The sequence below is a fragment of the Sphaerodactylus townsendi genome, linkage group LG03 (genome assembly GCF_021028975.2).
Source record: "Sphaerodactylus townsendi isolate TG3544 linkage group LG03, MPM_Stown_v2.3, whole genome shotgun sequence".
In the NCBI taxonomy this organism is placed as follows: Eukaryota; Metazoa; Chordata; class Lepidosauria; order Squamata; family Sphaerodactylidae; genus Sphaerodactylus; species Sphaerodactylus townsendi.
In genome coordinates, this window is record NC_059427.1 from 117784175 (window position 1) to 117801710 (window position 17536).

General features: G+C 40.0%; 1 protein-coding gene across 6 annotated transcripts in view; it reads left to right on the forward strand.

Annotated features, from left to right (window-relative positions):
- The window catches only part of TNRC6C (trinucleotide repeat containing adaptor 6C), a 160455-nt gene that overhangs the window by 129539 nt on the left and 13380 nt on the right, over nucleotides 1-17536 (forward strand). For 4 of the 6 annotated variants that reach the window (XM_048490113.1, XM_048490116.1, XM_048490114.1 and 1 more), the window contains 9 exons: nucleotides 1839-1988; nucleotides 3523-3669; nucleotides 4340-4459; nucleotides 5952-6035; nucleotides 6307-6538; nucleotides 7699-7866; nucleotides 8940-9131; nucleotides 10247-10390; nucleotides 15059-15175. In XM_048490113.1, coding sequence (XP_048346070.1) covers nucleotides 1839-1988; nucleotides 3523-3669; nucleotides 4340-4459; nucleotides 5952-6035; nucleotides 6307-6538; nucleotides 7699-7866; nucleotides 8940-9131; nucleotides 10247-10390; nucleotides 15059-15175 — 1354 coding nt within the window. The remainder of the gene's footprint in view (nucleotides 1-1838; nucleotides 1989-3522; nucleotides 3670-4339; nucleotides 4460-5951; nucleotides 6036-6306; nucleotides 6539-7698; nucleotides 7867-8939; nucleotides 9132-10246; nucleotides 10391-15058; nucleotides 15176-17536) is intronic. The other 2 variants (XM_048490119.1, XM_048490117.1) reach the window with 2 other exon arrangements.

Genomic DNA, 17536 nt, shown 5'->3' on the forward strand with positions numbered 1-17536 from the left:
AGAAACCCCTATGAGCATGATTTATTTAGAACTTCTGAAGTCTTCAAATTTAATTGGCATGGAACAATACTTACTCCTTTGAGGACTGTGGGCTGATCCCTAACAGTTGTTAATATTCTAAATGAATGGATGAAAAGATAATGCAAGTTAGCTGTCAAGTGATTTTTAAAAAAATCTAACAGGGAATGTTTAGAACTACAATTATAGACAACTTATAGAGAGAAAAATTTTGATTTTTGTTCCCCAAATGACTTCTAGTTTTTATTTATAAAATATTTAGGTTTTGAAGGGAAGGTTTAGGCCAGGGGTAGGAAACCTGCGGCTCTCCAGATGTTCAGGAACTACAATTCCCATCAGCCCCTACCAGCATGGCCAATTGGCCATGCTGACAGAGGCTGATGGGAATTGTAGTTCCTGAACATCTGGAGAGCCGCAGGTTCCCTACCCCTGGTTTAGGCAATAGGAACAAACCTGCTTCACAAGGACCAGAGCCATTGCTCAGCATATAGCTGCATAATATTAGGCCAGTGGTGGTAGAGATTGACTGGGTCTTCCTGATAAACTAAATGTTACACTAGTAGCCATTTGTTAATGTCTTTATGGGTTTTTCCACAGTGTATATTGTTTTGATCCCACACACAATTCAGGAGACCTTTGCTGTATCTTTTTTATTATAAAAAAGTAGAACAGATGGCAGCATTCTCAGAGAAGAATCTGCACCTACTTAAAAATATAAATAGACAAATTCCACTGTCCTTTCAAGTTCAAGTTTCTGCTTTGAAAGGTTTTTTTAAAAACAAATGGGAAACCATTGCTTTATATTTTTGGAGCAATCTGTTACTCGAAATTATAGAAAGCCTTCCTATTCTAGAGTTTGGAAACTGTGCCCTGTAGAATTAGGTATCAACCTTAAGCTTACCTACATTCATGTTTAGTCGTACTTACATCAGCAAGAGTTAAATGCATGTAAGAGGAGTAATGTTTGGAGCCATAATTATGTATGCAGAATTATCTTGAGTGCCTATTTTGTTCTAAAACGAGGTGTGTAGACTAGAGCACCCAACATCCTTATCGGTCTACATAATGTTCCCCTTTTCTCCCGCCCTCTCTTCCTTCTACAAATTCCATTTGGGTAGCCACGTTAGTCTGCAGCAAAACCAAAAGCAGTCACTTGTGGCATGACAGTAGATGGCTCAGAACAGTAATGTGTTTTCTGAACAACTAATTTATGCCTGTCCTGAGAGAGGAATCATTGATAATATGTAGTACCAGAAAAAAAAAACCCATGGGGTCTCTTGTAGTTTGCAGCATTCCTGACTCTGTAAGTTTGTGCTTGGTTGCTTCATACTTTGCTCCCAAAAAGCAGTTAGGCCTAAGTTTTCAGAAACATTAGCTGTTCTTTAGGTTCTTCATTTTGTAATGTGATAAAAAAGAGAGGAAGCAAATTGAGTATGGAAGCAATGTCTGGACAATACTTTGTCTAATAGGCTTTTTGCCATTCCATCTGAGCCAAACAATTGCCATATTGCTTTCCTAATTTAAAAAAAATGGAAAAAGACCCCCTTCTTTTGTCTTGCTGGGGTTTTTAAAAAAATATTTGATAATGGTCATTTAGTTATGCATTTACAAAAGACAATGAACAAAGCAAAGACAAACAGTATCTTAATTCTGTTTCTCTTTTTTTCTTCCTTCCACTTCATACTTTTATGTATTTCTCATGCCTTTTTAAATAATATTTTGATCTTTTATTCATCCATGTTCCACTCCATGGGACACTGTTTTGTGCACTGTCTGCATCTGGACACTGCACACAGCTCACCCTTTCTTTTTTCAATCAGGATGGCGGCCTAGTGGAAGAGCCCACTACTTCACCATTTTTGCCTTCACCAAGCCTGAAGCTCCCCCTTTCAAACAGTGCACTCCCTAATCAGACCCTGGGTGGGATTGCCTCAGGGCTGGGCATGCAAAACTTGAATTCTTCTAGACAGGTAAGGTCTCTTTGAATGGCAATGTCAGCACTCTCGAACATGCTCGTTAAGGAAATGTTTATGTACTTATTTTTCATCTTCATATATACATAGGATAGATGATCACCAGTTCAATAACAATTAGTTTGTCACCTAGACCTTTTTAAAAAAACACCATTAGAACTGTATGCCAAGGTGACCCAAGTTCCTTAACTGTGGAAATGGCCTTTTACTGGTTCTTCCTTATAATTACTTGATCACTGGCTCTCCTACTTATCTTCACAACTAGAGTACCATCATAGTTTTTCTTTCATTCTGCTCAGCAGATTATAATTTAAGGCAGTGTTTGAATCAAGACCCAAAAAGGGGTTGTGATTCTCTCACAGGAGGGTCACAAAGCCAGGAGGGAGGAGGGTAGAACAGAGTGAATTGGAATAAGAGGCTCCGGGAGGTTTGACAACAAAGTTGGGTTTGCTTCTGCATAATGTTAAAAATGGCCATGAAATACAATGATTGCTCAGTGGAACTTTCTTCATTTTAAACATGATAAACGGAATGTAAATGTGTTCAGTGTTAACTGATGGCATGTTCCTATGTTTTTATTGGGAAGGGGAAAATTTAGCAAGGAATTTCTTTGAACATAGATCCTGAAAAGTACAGCAAATTGAAATGTGATCTCACTCAAGAAAGTTGAGAACCATTTTTTAAAAGTTTCCACTACTTAAGGACCTTCATATCACTCCTCCCTGCAAGCTATTTTGATCCTGGTGTCTGACTAATAGATGGGGCTACCACATTCTCATTTTTCATTGTCCAAGTACCTCTTTTGGTTCTCATTCTCTGGGTGGCATTCAGTTCCCAGTATTAGAGAAATATGAAATATTTCACATGTTTCAGTGCTTGGATCATAATACCAATCTTGTGAACACTGTTATCAAATCATTAGTCTTCCAGTAAGTCAGGGCAATCAAGATCCAAGACATTGCTAATTTCGAAAATGAAGATACCAAGTATCAAGTTTGTATAGCAGACTCCTGGGTCTAGTCAGTAGTTGCGTCAGATGTCGTTTGATTTGTGGTTAGAACAAAAAGAAGTAATCTGTTTTCCGGTCTCTCATGTGAAGAGGAAGGCGATACGGCAGATCTTGAATTCCCATTTGGCAGCAAAAAGGTGGTAATCTTTTTAGAAGAGAATTTGTGGTGCCTTGTTTGAAAGTCACATGGTGAACTATTATACACAATTTATCAAATTGTGGCTCACATAGTTGCATTATAAGCAGCTACCCCTGTGGCTGGTTCTATGTGTGATAATGGATGTTTAAACTTTTGGATTTATTCATATATTTGTACAGAACTGGTGCGTAAACATGGGTATGTAGCCACCGCTGTTTAATTTTGCCAGGCTTTAAACTAAATCTTCACTGCAGTGTCAGCAGAAACAACTGCTGCTCTGCACAAGAGATTGTTTATTTGCTGATGTCTTGAGCTACAGGGCAAGAGGGCAATGCAGCCACAGTGATTGTTAAGCTGTGTACTCTAACTTTGCCGTCCCACAGATACCGAGTGGCAATCTGGGTATGTTTGGCAATAGCGGAGCAGCACAAGCCAGGACCATGCAACAGCCGCAGCAACCGCCAGTGCAACCTCTTAACTCATCCCAGCCTAGTCTTCGTGCTCAAGTGCCTCAGTTTCTCTCCCCTCAGGTTAGACTAACCTCTGCCAAAGTAGCAACAAGCAGGGGAGCAAAAATCCAAATGCCCCAGCCAGTGGCATGTAAAAACAGTTAGACCTGGTGACCAGCAATTGGATTATTGAGGTTACTGGGAAGCCCATTCCTCCTCTTTTCTGGCTCCTAGAAAATCTCAAGTGTTTCAAGAGTTTTTGTGCATTGCTGGTGATAGCAATTTCTGTGTAACAGCCAATGTGTATTGCATATAATACTTCTAAACAGGGGAGAATGCCCCTTGATTTTAAAGGTTGACTGCGGTAAGTGACGGCTGATTGTGCCAACTAGACTAGCATAGTGCTTCTGGAATTATCTTTTTGGCAGGTACAATGTGTAACCAGATATCACTGAAATTTTAAATTCCCATGTCAGTGTATATGATTTCAGAAAAAAATAGTATTTTCTGTGTTCTTGTATATTGCGCAAAAACACCTATGTGATTTTAAGTTATGATCAGATCTGGAAACGTGTTTTAGTTTGCTGCCATTATATACCTTTCAACAGCTTCTTTCACCTTCTGTGTATAATTTCTAGTTAAAGCAGCATGCATTGGACAAGCCCTTCCTTCAGCTTTGCTTAAATTAAGAGTACAAAAGTATAAATAATTACAGCTGTAGAGATGAAAGTCATTGTGTTCTTTTCTCTAGGTTCAAGCACAGCTTTTGCAGTTTGCAGCAAAAAACATTGGTCTCAATCCTGCACTATTAACCTCGCCAATTAATCCTCAGCATATGACGATGTTGAACCAGCTATATCAGCTGCAGCTGGTGAGTGAAAATTCATACTGAGAAATTTTCAGAGGCCAACATGACGGTCCTTAGAGCCATAAAAGTTGTTGTCTTCACTTGAGAAACAAAAATAAGAGTTCTATCAATAGCCACATCCAGGTGTCATGACAGAAGTTCATCCCAGACTGATCCAGATGTGACTTGTTATCTTATATGCCTTGGAGACTTCAAAGTTTGGAAAACCTTGTGTCAAGCTTCAGTTTGCTTTGGCATTCAAATGCAGGGGTCTAGATCATTGAACTTCATTATCTGCATTGTGCAGGGGGTTAGACTAGATGACTCTTGAGGTACCTTCCAGCTATATGTTTCTCCATCACCACTACCTGAGACTCTAAGGTTTGTGTGTGGGGAGGCATTCGTTGCCAGTTCATCCCTCGAGGAAACCTTCAATTTAGCTCCATGCATGACAGGAGGAGAGAAAGGAAGGAGTGTGGTAAGTGTAAAAAGAAATGTTATCTCAGAATGCAACATCAGAAATATCCTCTAGTTTTCTATTTCTAGGGTTTTTTCCTGTTGCATATTACTATTAATACCAGTATCATTAGTAAAGCCAGCTTTCTGTATGATTTTTCTCTGGTAGAAACTGAGAGTAATTTCCTTCCATTTATGCTAGTAATCATTCCTGTAAGCATCCCAGTAAGTCCATATTTTACTGCTGTTTGAGACCTTTTTTGATTGAATGCAGAAAACAGAAACTGTTTTTCTCATGCTCCAGATGGTAAGAAATTTGCTGTGCTTAGGATGTACCGTGGTTTTGATGAAAATGCCCTATGAAGTGATTTTTTTTATTTATAATTTGGTTTGTAGGCCACCTTTCCCCTGATGGGATCAGGGCAGCCTACCACAACATTCATAACAAAATCATAAAATCAACAATCAGATTCTCTCAGTAAATAAATATCTCATGGCGTGTTTTTATAGTTTTGTATCTTTCATTTCTGAAATAACTTCAGAATAGGGACTTGCGCAAACGTAATGTTTAACCCTATATTTTTCTTAATCTGGTTAAAAGTTATGTCAGAATGTTTAAAACCTAGTTAAGGACTGTCCACAAACAAGGAAATTATGCTTGGTTTGAACTTGGTTTGCATGCCAAGGTTAAGTAATGTAGTTTTTGGTAAGTGAACAGCAAATCATGAACATGACTCCTCATTCAAACACTGTGCAGTTAGCTTGGCAGGTTAAATGACAGTATTCCTATACACTAGGGATCTTAACTGGGTTTGGGGCAATAAATAGGGTTGCCAGTTATGAGTTAGGAAATACTAAATGTAGTGTTTTTAGATGTTGTAAGGGGAAACTTGTTTATCTGGATTGCTGTATGAAATCCATGTAACCATTAGTAAGTAGAAAGTCTTTAAAGTAGTTACTAATGTAAAGAAATCAAATTTTTGACTATTGACTATGGTTCCCATGAGAGCTTTGGCCATTTTCTCTTTATGACTTTTGACCCCTTATTTCCAATCTGCAGGCATACCAACGTTTACAAATCCAGCAGCAGATGTTACAGGCTCAGCGTAATGTTTCCGGACCCATTAGACAACAGGAGCAGCAAGTATGTTTAATCTTTTGACATGACTCCAAGCGTGCAGAATCTAGTGTGTTACATAGTTCAAGTTATTTCATTGAATAAGTCTGTTATATTGTGTGATTTAAAATCATAAACAATAGCAGGCGCCAGCTTCACATCTTCAGCACAGGCAAAAAGGACATAACCCTTAATTCATTGAGTTTATTGTTTGCTTTCTGGATTATGATAAAAAGAGCTGTGAACCTCTGTTCTGACACCTAGATGTTGACTTACTTTTGTTTTTGCTCATTGCCAGGTTGCACGTACAATCAATAACATGCAGCAGCAGATCCAGCAGCACCAGCGACAGCTGGCCCAGGCCCTGCTTATGAAGCAGCAGCCACCCCCTCCACATCTATCTTTGCACCCCTCTGCAGGCAAATCAGCCATGGATAACTTTTCACCCCATCCCCAGGCTCCTGGCCTATCTGACCTGCAGACCAAAGAGCAACAGTCTTCACCGAACACCTTTGCTCCTTACCCCCTCGGTATGTACAGTTTATTTAAGAACCTGATTGGAAGATGCTGATAATTGTACATGTAAACAGTGGTACCACTTGACCAGAATTCTAGCAATTATTATTACTTCTGAACCATATTGGTTTTTGTTTATACTGTATTTCATAATTATGGCAGCTGATGTCACCAAACTAAAATCAGTAAACATTTCCCATACTTGACAGCAAGAATAGGCAGTGTCTCAGCTTTAAAAAAAGGTTGCAAGAACATGATGATGATACAAGTAAAACTGTTGTGAGAATCTCAGTACATTCATTTGTGTCCAAGAAAAAAATTATCGTAAATGTCTTTGCAAACTGTGGGAAACTCAAAATTTGCACAAAATTTTTCTCATTGATAGTATGTGGAGTTCAATAAAAGACATTTTTTAAAAAATCATAGAGATTTCACAAGGTTACCTTGCAAAATATTGATACTTCTAAATGGTTCTGTGTTTTATTTCATCCCATTTGGAGCTGGGGGACCAGAGGGAAGGAATGGGAGAGGGAAGAATTAAGGGACTGCAGGAGTGGGGAAGGGAGAAGGAAAACCAGGAGAGGAAAGTAGCAGCTGATGAGAGGGACAGAGAAGCTGATGAGAAAAGACGAAAAGCAGGAGCCAGAGCAACATGGGAGGAAACGGGGGAAGGGGAGAGAAATATATAAATAACCTTTCAGTTCTCAAGAGTTCCCCTGCTTGCATAATCTGTTCATTATCTCTGTACTGAAAATGACAACAGGAATTGATGCAGGAATGGAAGGTGGCTGATCATGAAGAGAATGAGCTGGATGAGTCTGGAAACTTGCAGTGCATTTGTGCTCCTTCATCTGTGCAATTGCTTACTTTCCATAGTACCTCACTGTCCCCTACAATTCCCAAGTCCATGTCCTCTACTGGCCCTTGTTAGATTTAAAACTTTCACTTCACAAACTATTTAATTAACTTATGGAAGATGTGGTGATGAATACTAGATTTGGGGGCTTTGGATTGTTTGATTTCCCCCGATCACTTCCTTTGCTCTTAAACACCACCAATTGTTGCCTTATCTGTAGGAACAAAGTGTTAACTTTTAAAAGCTTAGAAGTGAAGTGTGAATAAATAATAGAGACAGGTATGAAGGATGTATAACAGTCTGTCCACTTCATCTTAGCTGGACTGAATCCAAACATGAATGTAAACAGCATGGACATTCCTGGTGGTTTGTCAGTGAAGGACACTTCTCAGTCCCAATCTCGCCTTCCTCAGTGGACACATCCCAATTCAATGGATAATCTCTCCAATGCGGCTTCTGCACTTGACCAGAATCCTAGCAAGCATGGTATGTGTTGTGCTCTAAGTGTGTAACTTGTAATAGCAAAAAGCCTTCTGGTCCAGATATTTCTTTCTTTGTACAGATTGTCAATGACTGGCAAAATACTTTCACTGAATATAAATTGTTCTGTGCAACAAGCTTAAATTCATATTAGAATGCCAAGCTAAAAATGTGAACTCAGAAGGGCATTGCATGTATACAGTGTTCCTATAGCGTTTAGACAGCATTTGGCATTTAAGATGGATTAAATTAAGGATGCATTTTGTAGCTATTTAATGGACAAATAATCTATAATAAAATACTCAATGCAAAAGGTATGCATAAATACTTCAGATCAGTGTTATTGGCTCTGGATAATAAATTCCAAGTTGTATCCTTTTTTAAAAAAAGTTATTTATTCACATAGTTTTTCTGATCAACTTGGTAGATGCCAAGTTGAATTTCAAGCACCTCAGCTTTAGATGGCTTAAAAATAATCGAGACTGTATTTTTGTCATTATTTCTTAGTTCTTAGTGGTATGTTGAGAGACTAAAACATGTTACTGCTCATGTAAGAAATAAGTCCAGAAAGAATAAATCACTGAGATAATGCAAATGCTGTGAAGTATACTTCGTATGCATCATATTAATGCTAATATAATGTGTTTTAAGTCAAATGCATGTGAAGCTAAACTGAAATTCATGGTGGCCCTGAAGGTCAAAATATATCATAGCCTCTGCTCAAGTTTCCAAATCACATTTCCTAAACTCACAATTATGTTCTCCAAAAATATTTAAGCTTTCTGTCTGCATTGATTTGTCACTTTAATGATCTAAATCTACTGATTAAATTTACCTGAGTAGTGCCTATTCTGTTCTTTATTAGGATTTTCTTTGTTCATGGTGTAATCCCACCATCATGGTTGTTCTGAACCAACCTAGAAACCGCTGTATAAAGTTCTAGAGCTCTAGGCTAAAATTTGATGCAAACTACATGTTTCATACTACTAAATATGAGTAACGATACTGCTGTATTAAGAGAAGCAGTCAAAAATTAACTTTGGTCTTGCATTCTCCATTCTTTTCTTGTGTGTGTTCAGGTGCTATCCCTGGAGGTCTGAGTATTGGTCCTCCAGGAAAGTCCTCCATTGATGACTCTTATGGCCGGTATGATCTGATTCAAAACAGTGAATCACCAGCCAGTCCTCCTGTAGCCGTTCCTCACAGCTGGTCACGTGCCAAATCTGATAATGATAAGATCTCCAATGGTTCCAGCATCAACTGGCCACCAGGTAACTCTTGATAACTACTGTAGACTCATACTGTTACAATGACTGTTTGTCTACTTAGCTTTACTGTGCCACTTTTTGTTTATAAAGTCTTCAAAATGAATTAGGGTGTTTTACAAATGTTAGCTTGTTCCATTCCTTCCCATTATATCAGCTTCTGCTCCTTTGCCCTAGAAGTTGTTCTGTTGGTGGCTTTAGAATGGTCATTGTTTGGTGTCCTCCAAAACCCTATGAGGAAGTAGATTTAGTTATTTATTTATTAGATTTGTAGCCCACCTTTCCTGACTGTAGTCACATTCAAGGCAGCTCATATTATAATTAAGACAATAAGTATAAAATCAATAATTAAAACCTTATCATTAAATGCCTATGTTTCAATCCACATGGTACCCTTAATAAAATTTAAATGTCTGGTAAAGGAAGCCAGAGAAGGTGGGACGGGAGAAAAAAAGCAAGAAAAAAGGGAACAAAAAATAACAGATAACTAAAAATACAACAAAAACAAAACAGGGATAGGAAGGCCAGCAGGACATATCCGTTTCTGCTTCAACCATAGGAACATCTCATTCTTATAGCCTCTGCCGAACTGAGCCAGATCCTGCAAGGTCTGGGTCTCACTAGACAGAGAGTTTCACCAGACCAGGGCTAGAGCTGAAAAAGCTGAGGACATCTGGATTATTCTGGGGCCAGGGACCACCATCAGATTGTCACCAGCAGAGTGTAATGCTCTCTGGGGGTGTATCAGGATTAAAGTTAATTAATCCAGATGTAGTGTTCCCAAAAGTAACAAGGAAACCCCAAGTTCTATGTGCCTGATTTATTATTGAACAAAATATGTGTTTGTGGGAAGGGAAATGCCTCCAGGGAACCATGCCAATATAAACTGGGATAAAAACTTCTTTTGTTGTCTCTGTCACGATGAGCTGCCATAAATTAGATCCCAAAATGAGTCTGCCGAGTCTTCCGAAGATGAGATTGTCCTTCTGTCATTAGCAGAATTCCCATGTTCCTTCATCAAGTCATGGTAGTCTTGGTTTCTGTCTATTTTTCTACTGTACTGTTATCCTCTTATGCACATTTTGGAAGTCAACGTAATGCTTCTGTACTTTTCCAAACAGAATTTCATCCTGGGGTACCATGGAAAGGATTGCAGAACATTGATCCTGAGAATGATCCTGATGTTACACCTGGAAGTGTTCCAACAGGGCCCACCATAAACACCACCATACAGGATGTTAATCGCTACCTGCTCAAAAGTGGAGGTAGAGTAGTTGTCCTGTGTCCTGTTGCATCTATTGTTTCCCTTCCTTTCTTTTCCACTTCTACATGTTATAGTGCCTGCTAGTCTGAAAGTGACCTAGCTGTACTCAAAACCACGCTAGACTTGGCATACTATCATGTAGTTCTTGATCACCTTTCTCTCTTGATAAATAAAAACAGGTATTGGGAAGCTACAAGTTTAAGCAGATGTGTAGAAAGGGAAGGAGTGCTATTGCTTGACTGTTTCAGCTCTAGCCATTTTTGCCTCAAAATCGTGCTTTTCCAGCTGAGTTACCACTTAAAAAAGAAAAGGTGTAGCCGGAGAGGGGAGGTTCAGCAGGCCATCACCCTCCACTTGGAGTTGCAGCCTTGCAAGATAACTTTTATTTTATAAAACAAAAGTGGCTCATCTTGTATGAGCTTATTGTCACTAGATGTCAAACTCGCAGCCCTCCAGATGTTGTGGACTACAGTTCCCATCATCCCCTGCCAGCAGGATGCTGGTGGGGATGATGGGAACTGTAGTCCATAACATCTGGAGGGCCGCGACTTTGGCACCTGGAAGCAGAGGCCAACAATCTTTATGCTTTGTCGATGTTGCTTAAACATGCATATGGCTTTTTTTGTTTGTTTCTTTCTTTTTGCTTGGAGGTGTGAGGATTTCTTTGTCCACTTTGGACTTTGCAAGATGTGGAAATTTTTAACAGAGTAGATTTAAGGATGAAACTGCACGTTTTCTGGAAGTTGTTCTTTCATCCTTGGGTTTCAGTAAATATTATCTTCCCACTTTTCTCTTCCTTCCTCTTACAACTGCAAAATTCCAAGCCCCAGTAGTCAACTTGTTAATTAGGGGGCAAGTACAAAAAACATGATGGATGCCATTTAAGATGCAAAAAAAAAAAAAAAAAAGGCTGCCCCATCACTAAACCCAGCAATGGAGAATATAAAAAACCTTAGATGTCTGTACCTTGAGATATGCTTTCTCCTTTCTTTATCTGAGATTCTTCAAACAGTAGGTTATTAGGCCCCCGCTCCCTTTACTGCCAAACTAGATTCTGTAGCACCAGGACAGGGAATTAAGCTGAGCTTATCTGGCGGCTTTGTTTGACAAGAATGCTACAACTTCAAATATATGTTGCCCAAAGCAAGTCTAGTAGAAGTAATAGTAACGAAATAATCATGTTCAAATTATTTGTTGACCTTCCCAGTATGAATTGTACTGCCATAGGCTGTATCTTCCAGAGTGCTTGAGAGCCAGATCTTTATATCTGGCAACCGGAGTTCACCTTGAAGGGACTTCTTGTTACTTTTTGTAGCTTAATTATTACATTTTATTCGATTATTTTCAAGAATGCTGCCTGATCATGGTGAAATAATGAACGCTTTTCATTTTCCAAATTGAAATTAAGACATTTATATGAAATGTGAATTATAGGAGCTAGGTACTTTAAAGATATTATTCCTCAGTTAATAAACATTTGCATGTGTGTGTAAAAACATCCTGCTTTTCCCCCCCTACTTGCAACCCCTTGAGGAAATTCTAAATACCCCCTTGCTTTCAGCACTTGCCCACATTTTTGTACATATGTCAAAAAGCCTGTGCAGGCCTATCAAAAGCAGGGCAGGGGGCTGCTCCACTCCCTGAAAGGTGTAGAGTTTGTTGAAACCAGCCAGTTCCACTTAATGGTTTGCCCACGTCTCGTACTACTTCAATGGCATGCATTGCTGAGACCATGAAAACATTGTGTATTATTCCTACTAAACTCATCAAAAACCTGAGAAGAAATGATCAGGCTGGGTTTTGGGACCTGATGCAAAGGGAAACTGAAGGAAGGAAGAAGAGGGGAGAACTGAGAAATGAATTGCAGGGAAATTTCTGGGCTATGGAAAAAATAACAATGGAGAGGAGTGTTGTGAGTGTGCAGCGAGAACCTGCGATTACAGTGCAGAGCAAGTGCAGTTGTGTGCATGGGTGGGGAAATGGTGGGTAAGGGCTTCCAAGCTGCTTGTGAGAAAAAAGAGAAGAGGGTAACAGTGAGTGCCCCAGATATCTTTGTGCTGGGAAAGAGATGGAATTGACAGAAGAGTGAGAGTATGTGTTGGAGAGAGCTCTACAGTGTAGAGAAAAACAAGGTGACAAAGAGGAAGTGGCTTGAAGAGAGAAAATAGCACGTTCTCTGGGGCACAGAGAAGAAGGTTAAATAGATTATTTTCAGGAACTCGTTTAATTAAAGTTGTAAGATTCTTTTGTGGTTTATAGTGTGAAGAGGGCCTTTTGAGCTGACATAAATGCAGAAGTGGCCCTCAGATTAATCTGAATCTTTCACCTCTTCTTTTGGACAGTCTTCAGAGTAGAATTATTTCATCCCATTAAAAAATCTACTTACCACACCAAGGAAACCCACGTTATGGGATGAAAAATAACTTTGCAAATCAGCAATATGTTGTTTGCATGATATTCATTACTCCTGAAATGTTTGAGAGCTGGTTCCAGTATCCCATTTCAGTCTGTTTTTTGGATGGTTGGAAGAGTGCTGTAATCTTCTATGTGCTATAAGCTCTTCTCCACTTGGGTGCTGATACTTTCTTCCATTATCAGTTTTGCTCTTAACCATGCCTTGATTTGACATCCAAATTAGGCCAGCTGTGACTGTTGCTAAACAGCAAACCACAATTTTAAAGTCAAAGTTTGAAGTGAATTTGCGAACTGAATTGTTTTGCAGTGCTGGTTTGAGAAGATACACATGAGTAGTAGAGGGTCAGGAGATCCTATCTAAATAGAGAAGCTGAAGCTATAAACAAAATGAATTTGCAGACTGTGAACAGAAAAGCCTTTTATAATTGATGCATGTTTTCCAACCTGTAGATGTGAAATTACAAACTGCTTCATGCATGACAGAAAAAAGGGTTCACGTATTATGTGCATTGTGTGTACCCTCTAACATATATGAGGGGAAATCTGCTGCCTTTCACATCTCTTGTAACCACACAAGCAAGGAACATGTAAACCACACGCAGCCTTGTGAAGTCTTTTTTAAAGGTAGTGCTTCCCATATTTCTGGCTTTGTGCTAAAATAGTGACCATCATATATACATCATTAGATACTCCGATCTAAGAATTGTCATAGAAATTGTTTTTGTAATTGGAATCAAGCTTTTCTCTGCTCTGATTTCGCATTCATTGACTATAATCAGCTCTTAAGATGGTCACAAGACCCTCATGCCTGTTTATGATTGGGAAGGGGACAGGCACGTAAGCTCTGTGGCCCTGGAATGAGTGGATTAGACGCAATGAAAGAAACTCAGTTATCTCAATAGGGCGGTAGGGAAATTGCAACGTGTGCACATGATTCCCACATTCCCATTCTGTCTTTTATATCCTCTCTTCCCCATATAAGTTACTTACACTCAGAACACCAATAACTTGCAGGAGGGCTGGATGGAATGTGCACACAGACCTCTCATTCCTGCATCATCTCTCATGCTGTCCATGTGTTTGCTGGGAGACACTGAAAACAGGGCTGCATTGAGCTCTGTCAAGATTTGACTGTATTGTTCCATATATCTTCAGTAGAAATGCTGATTGTTAAAGTTGTGCTCAAGAATAAGGCTTTGTGTTGAATGATTTGCATTGAATGATTCCTTAATCAAAATAGACACGCACGCGTATATCATTGAATATGTGCAGTCCTTGTCTAGCAAGGGTTGACAAGATTCCTGTCACACAGGATACCTCCATATGTTATGCTATCTTTCATGATTCATTTCAGTACAAAATACTTGAGCCCATTCCCTGGTGTTCTGCTACATATGAAAATTAGTTTGTTGGAGTTAACATTTTCAGTTCAAAAGAAACATCGGTGTTACATTTTATTCGTTTGGATTGGAAACTTTTCCTCTTATTTCAATGCATGTTGCACATGCTGGCCAGAAGACTTGTAACTTTCATGTTTGGACGTTCTGGCCACAAAAAGTTTCACTGGGCACGTAGTGCTCCAATTTAACTGTTAGTATTTTTATAGTCTAATATTTTGCCGACTGTCAATGGTAGCAGAGTCTACCTCCTCACTCTCAAAGCAGATGCAAAGACATACTTTGTTCCCTTGTACAGTTCTGCAGCCTTGACTTTCTCCAGTGTGCATTTTTAGATGCCACCATTGCTGTGCAGAGGTTGCAAAAGCAGCCTCAACTGCCAAGCTGTGTCGTGCATGAAACTCGACTGATGAGATAGTTGCAAGGTTTCTTGAGATAGAGATAAGGATTTGTACCTTGGAAGCATTCTGGGGAAGGCCAGTAAGGCTTTTTGAGAGCCCCAAGTGTCATTAGGAGAAATGGCTAAGTTTTCATAAACATTTTCCATCCACAATCCCTGCACCCTGAATACCATTTCAATAGATGTCACCTCCTTGGACATGACCAGTTAGGCAAGTTAGAGTGCATATCTGTTGTATGGGCATCACCACCCTTGTCATAATGTCATCTTTTTCCTGCCCAATATGCTGCCTTGGATCATGTTTTCATACCCATTCCTAGAACTCTAAGGGCAAGGCTGGGGTAGCTTTCTTACCTTGCATGGTTTCTGTTTGCACATGACGGTGTTAGAATTGCATATGCTACTATAGACGCCATTCTGCCCATCTTTCTTAGTTGCTTCTTTGCTGGTTCTGCAGGGTCATCCCCAACATCATCTCAGAATGCCACGCTGCCTTCATCGAGTGCCTGGCCACTTAGTGCCTCCAGCTACAGTAGCTCTTTCAGCAGCATTGCATCCACACCTAGCATTGCAGGTATGACCAATGGCCTTTCTAACTGGAGTCCCTCTTGGCCCACAAAGAGAGGAGGTTCTGAGCAGGCCTCTCCTCTTTGTGATAACGATGCCACTGCGGGTGTGCTGCGTGAGTTTCACACGCTGCGCTCCACAAAACAGTCTTGGGAATTCAGTGGTAGTGAATATGTAAGGGGATCCCTGGAACTGGCAATGCCAGACCATACTGTCCTTTTCCCCCAAAAGAAATGCAAACTAGGTACAATGCTGTTCCACTCTACTGAACCATGTTCTGTTGGTGAAAACACAGTAGCGAGCTAGACCTTTGTAGATCTGGCTTATACACTTCCACCAACAGAGGTTGTGGAATCAAAAAGCATTGCCTCACTGAAATTGTGCATCTTAGTCTCTGGAAACAACTTTTGTGAGTCTATCAATGCAACTGAAATCTTCTAGTTCTCACTTTCCAGTTTTATCTCTCAAAAACGCCAGGTTGAACAATGTGATTGCTGACAGCTTGCATGTGGCTATACGTCCATTCTCTCTCCTTTGAGCATGCAGTGTTCAAAATGCTGATGCCCATCTTGTTTGGTTTAGCTTTAAACGACTGAATGGTGTCCTGTGGCCTTTCTGTATAGTACAGGTTTCACAAATACTGCACCAGAGCTTGCAAGAGAGGCCCATCCAGTAAATCTATATCATGTATGGGGCTTGGAAGGGTGAAGTTGGCAAGTGGCACAGAAATGAGGTGTCTCTATGCTGGTTTTGCAGCAGAGTTACAAATTCTGCTGTTTGCCACTCACTAAACATAAGAATAGCATTCTTGATCATGCTTTTAGTGAATGAAACATCCTTTTTTCAAAAGCCTGGTGTGTTTCGTATATTTGATTTTAGTTTCTGAACAATAATATGGTTTAGTCAAGACCAGCTCAAGCATTTTCATTGTTTGAAAATTAAAATCCAGTCTGGTACTCATTTGTCAGTACTGCCACCTCTTCTGTCTGGAGGGGAGTCAACAGAGCAACCAGTGGAAGCTGTTGGCCCATTTTTCATGGGGTGCCTGAGAAGAGATTGTACTTTTTCCTTCCTTCTCAGGAGGCTTGTGCAAAATAAGAGGATTTTGTGTCTCCTCTGTGACATTCTGCTGGCACAGATGTGACAATCCTGATTCCTTCACTTAGCATAGCAAATGTAGGAAGGCCCAGTCACTGCTCTCAGATACTCTGAGCAGTGTGAAGGAGCCACTTTTGAGGGTATCCTTTGTTTGCTTCCCTTACTGCCAGAGAGGGTGCAGTGAGCTGGGGGAAAGTTTGTGGTATGTTTTACAGTGCCTACAGACTGAGATGAAAGGTTTGTTCTGAGAGAGAGAAATGGATCGTGCTCCCCTTTGCTGCACATGGTTGTATTGGGAGGCAGTGGACGAAGTGTCACTGACGGAACTGGCTTTCCTTCCTTCCATGGACACCAGGGAGCTGGTTGTGTTGCATGCAACTTTCTTGGTGGTTTCCCTCCCCTGCCCTGTTTGTCACGTAGGACAGACAACTTCATCCTGGTTCCGACTTTATGAAAATCCATGTAAAATGTAATTTCCATTTGTCACCCAAACTACCACCAATGTTGTAATTCAAAACATTTGATCGGTTAAAAGTGAAGCAGATAAAATCTAGTAAAGGTTGGAATTTTTGGTTGGAACATCTAGTAAAGGTTGGAATTTCTGACAGTCCTAAACAAAATGTCAGTGTCATGTTGTCATTTTATTTTGGTCAGAATACTGAAGGCCATGTGGGTATTTGGTTTCCCACAGCTGAACATGGAAGGGAACGTGGAAATTCTTCTCCACAGTCAGCATTAGGCTAACTCATGGATTGTGGCCTAAATCCTTAAAATGTTACTTTGCCTGCTGCCACCCCACCTCAGTTGCGTCCTTTCACTACAGTAGTTAGCTGCCTTTAGAGCAGTCTGTAACCTAACACTCTGGATGGCTGCAAGCTCAGCCCAGTCAATAAATCTTCTATGTATTAATTTCTTGGGTCAACTCTTTGGGCAGTTAAAGCTGAAACCTAAAACGTATAATGAAGCCTATACTATTTTTTAAATCAAATTTCACTTTTTAAAATCTTTAAGACAACCTTCCTTTCAATTTTGTTAAGCACATTCCAGACTTGCATGGCAGCTCGATCCTTCATTCTGTTTCAGATCCCCTTTCCTTTTCATGGGGCTGTTTTTGGAACAGACTGGGGGAAGAGGTACAGAGAAAACAACCCTGAGCTGGAGGTGGAAATCACTTTGTGTATGTAAATGACCTTGGTGGGCTGAGGAAACTGTCTTCCAAGCCTACTCTGGCACCAAAGACCCTCATTCCCTCATACCACCCTGTGATACC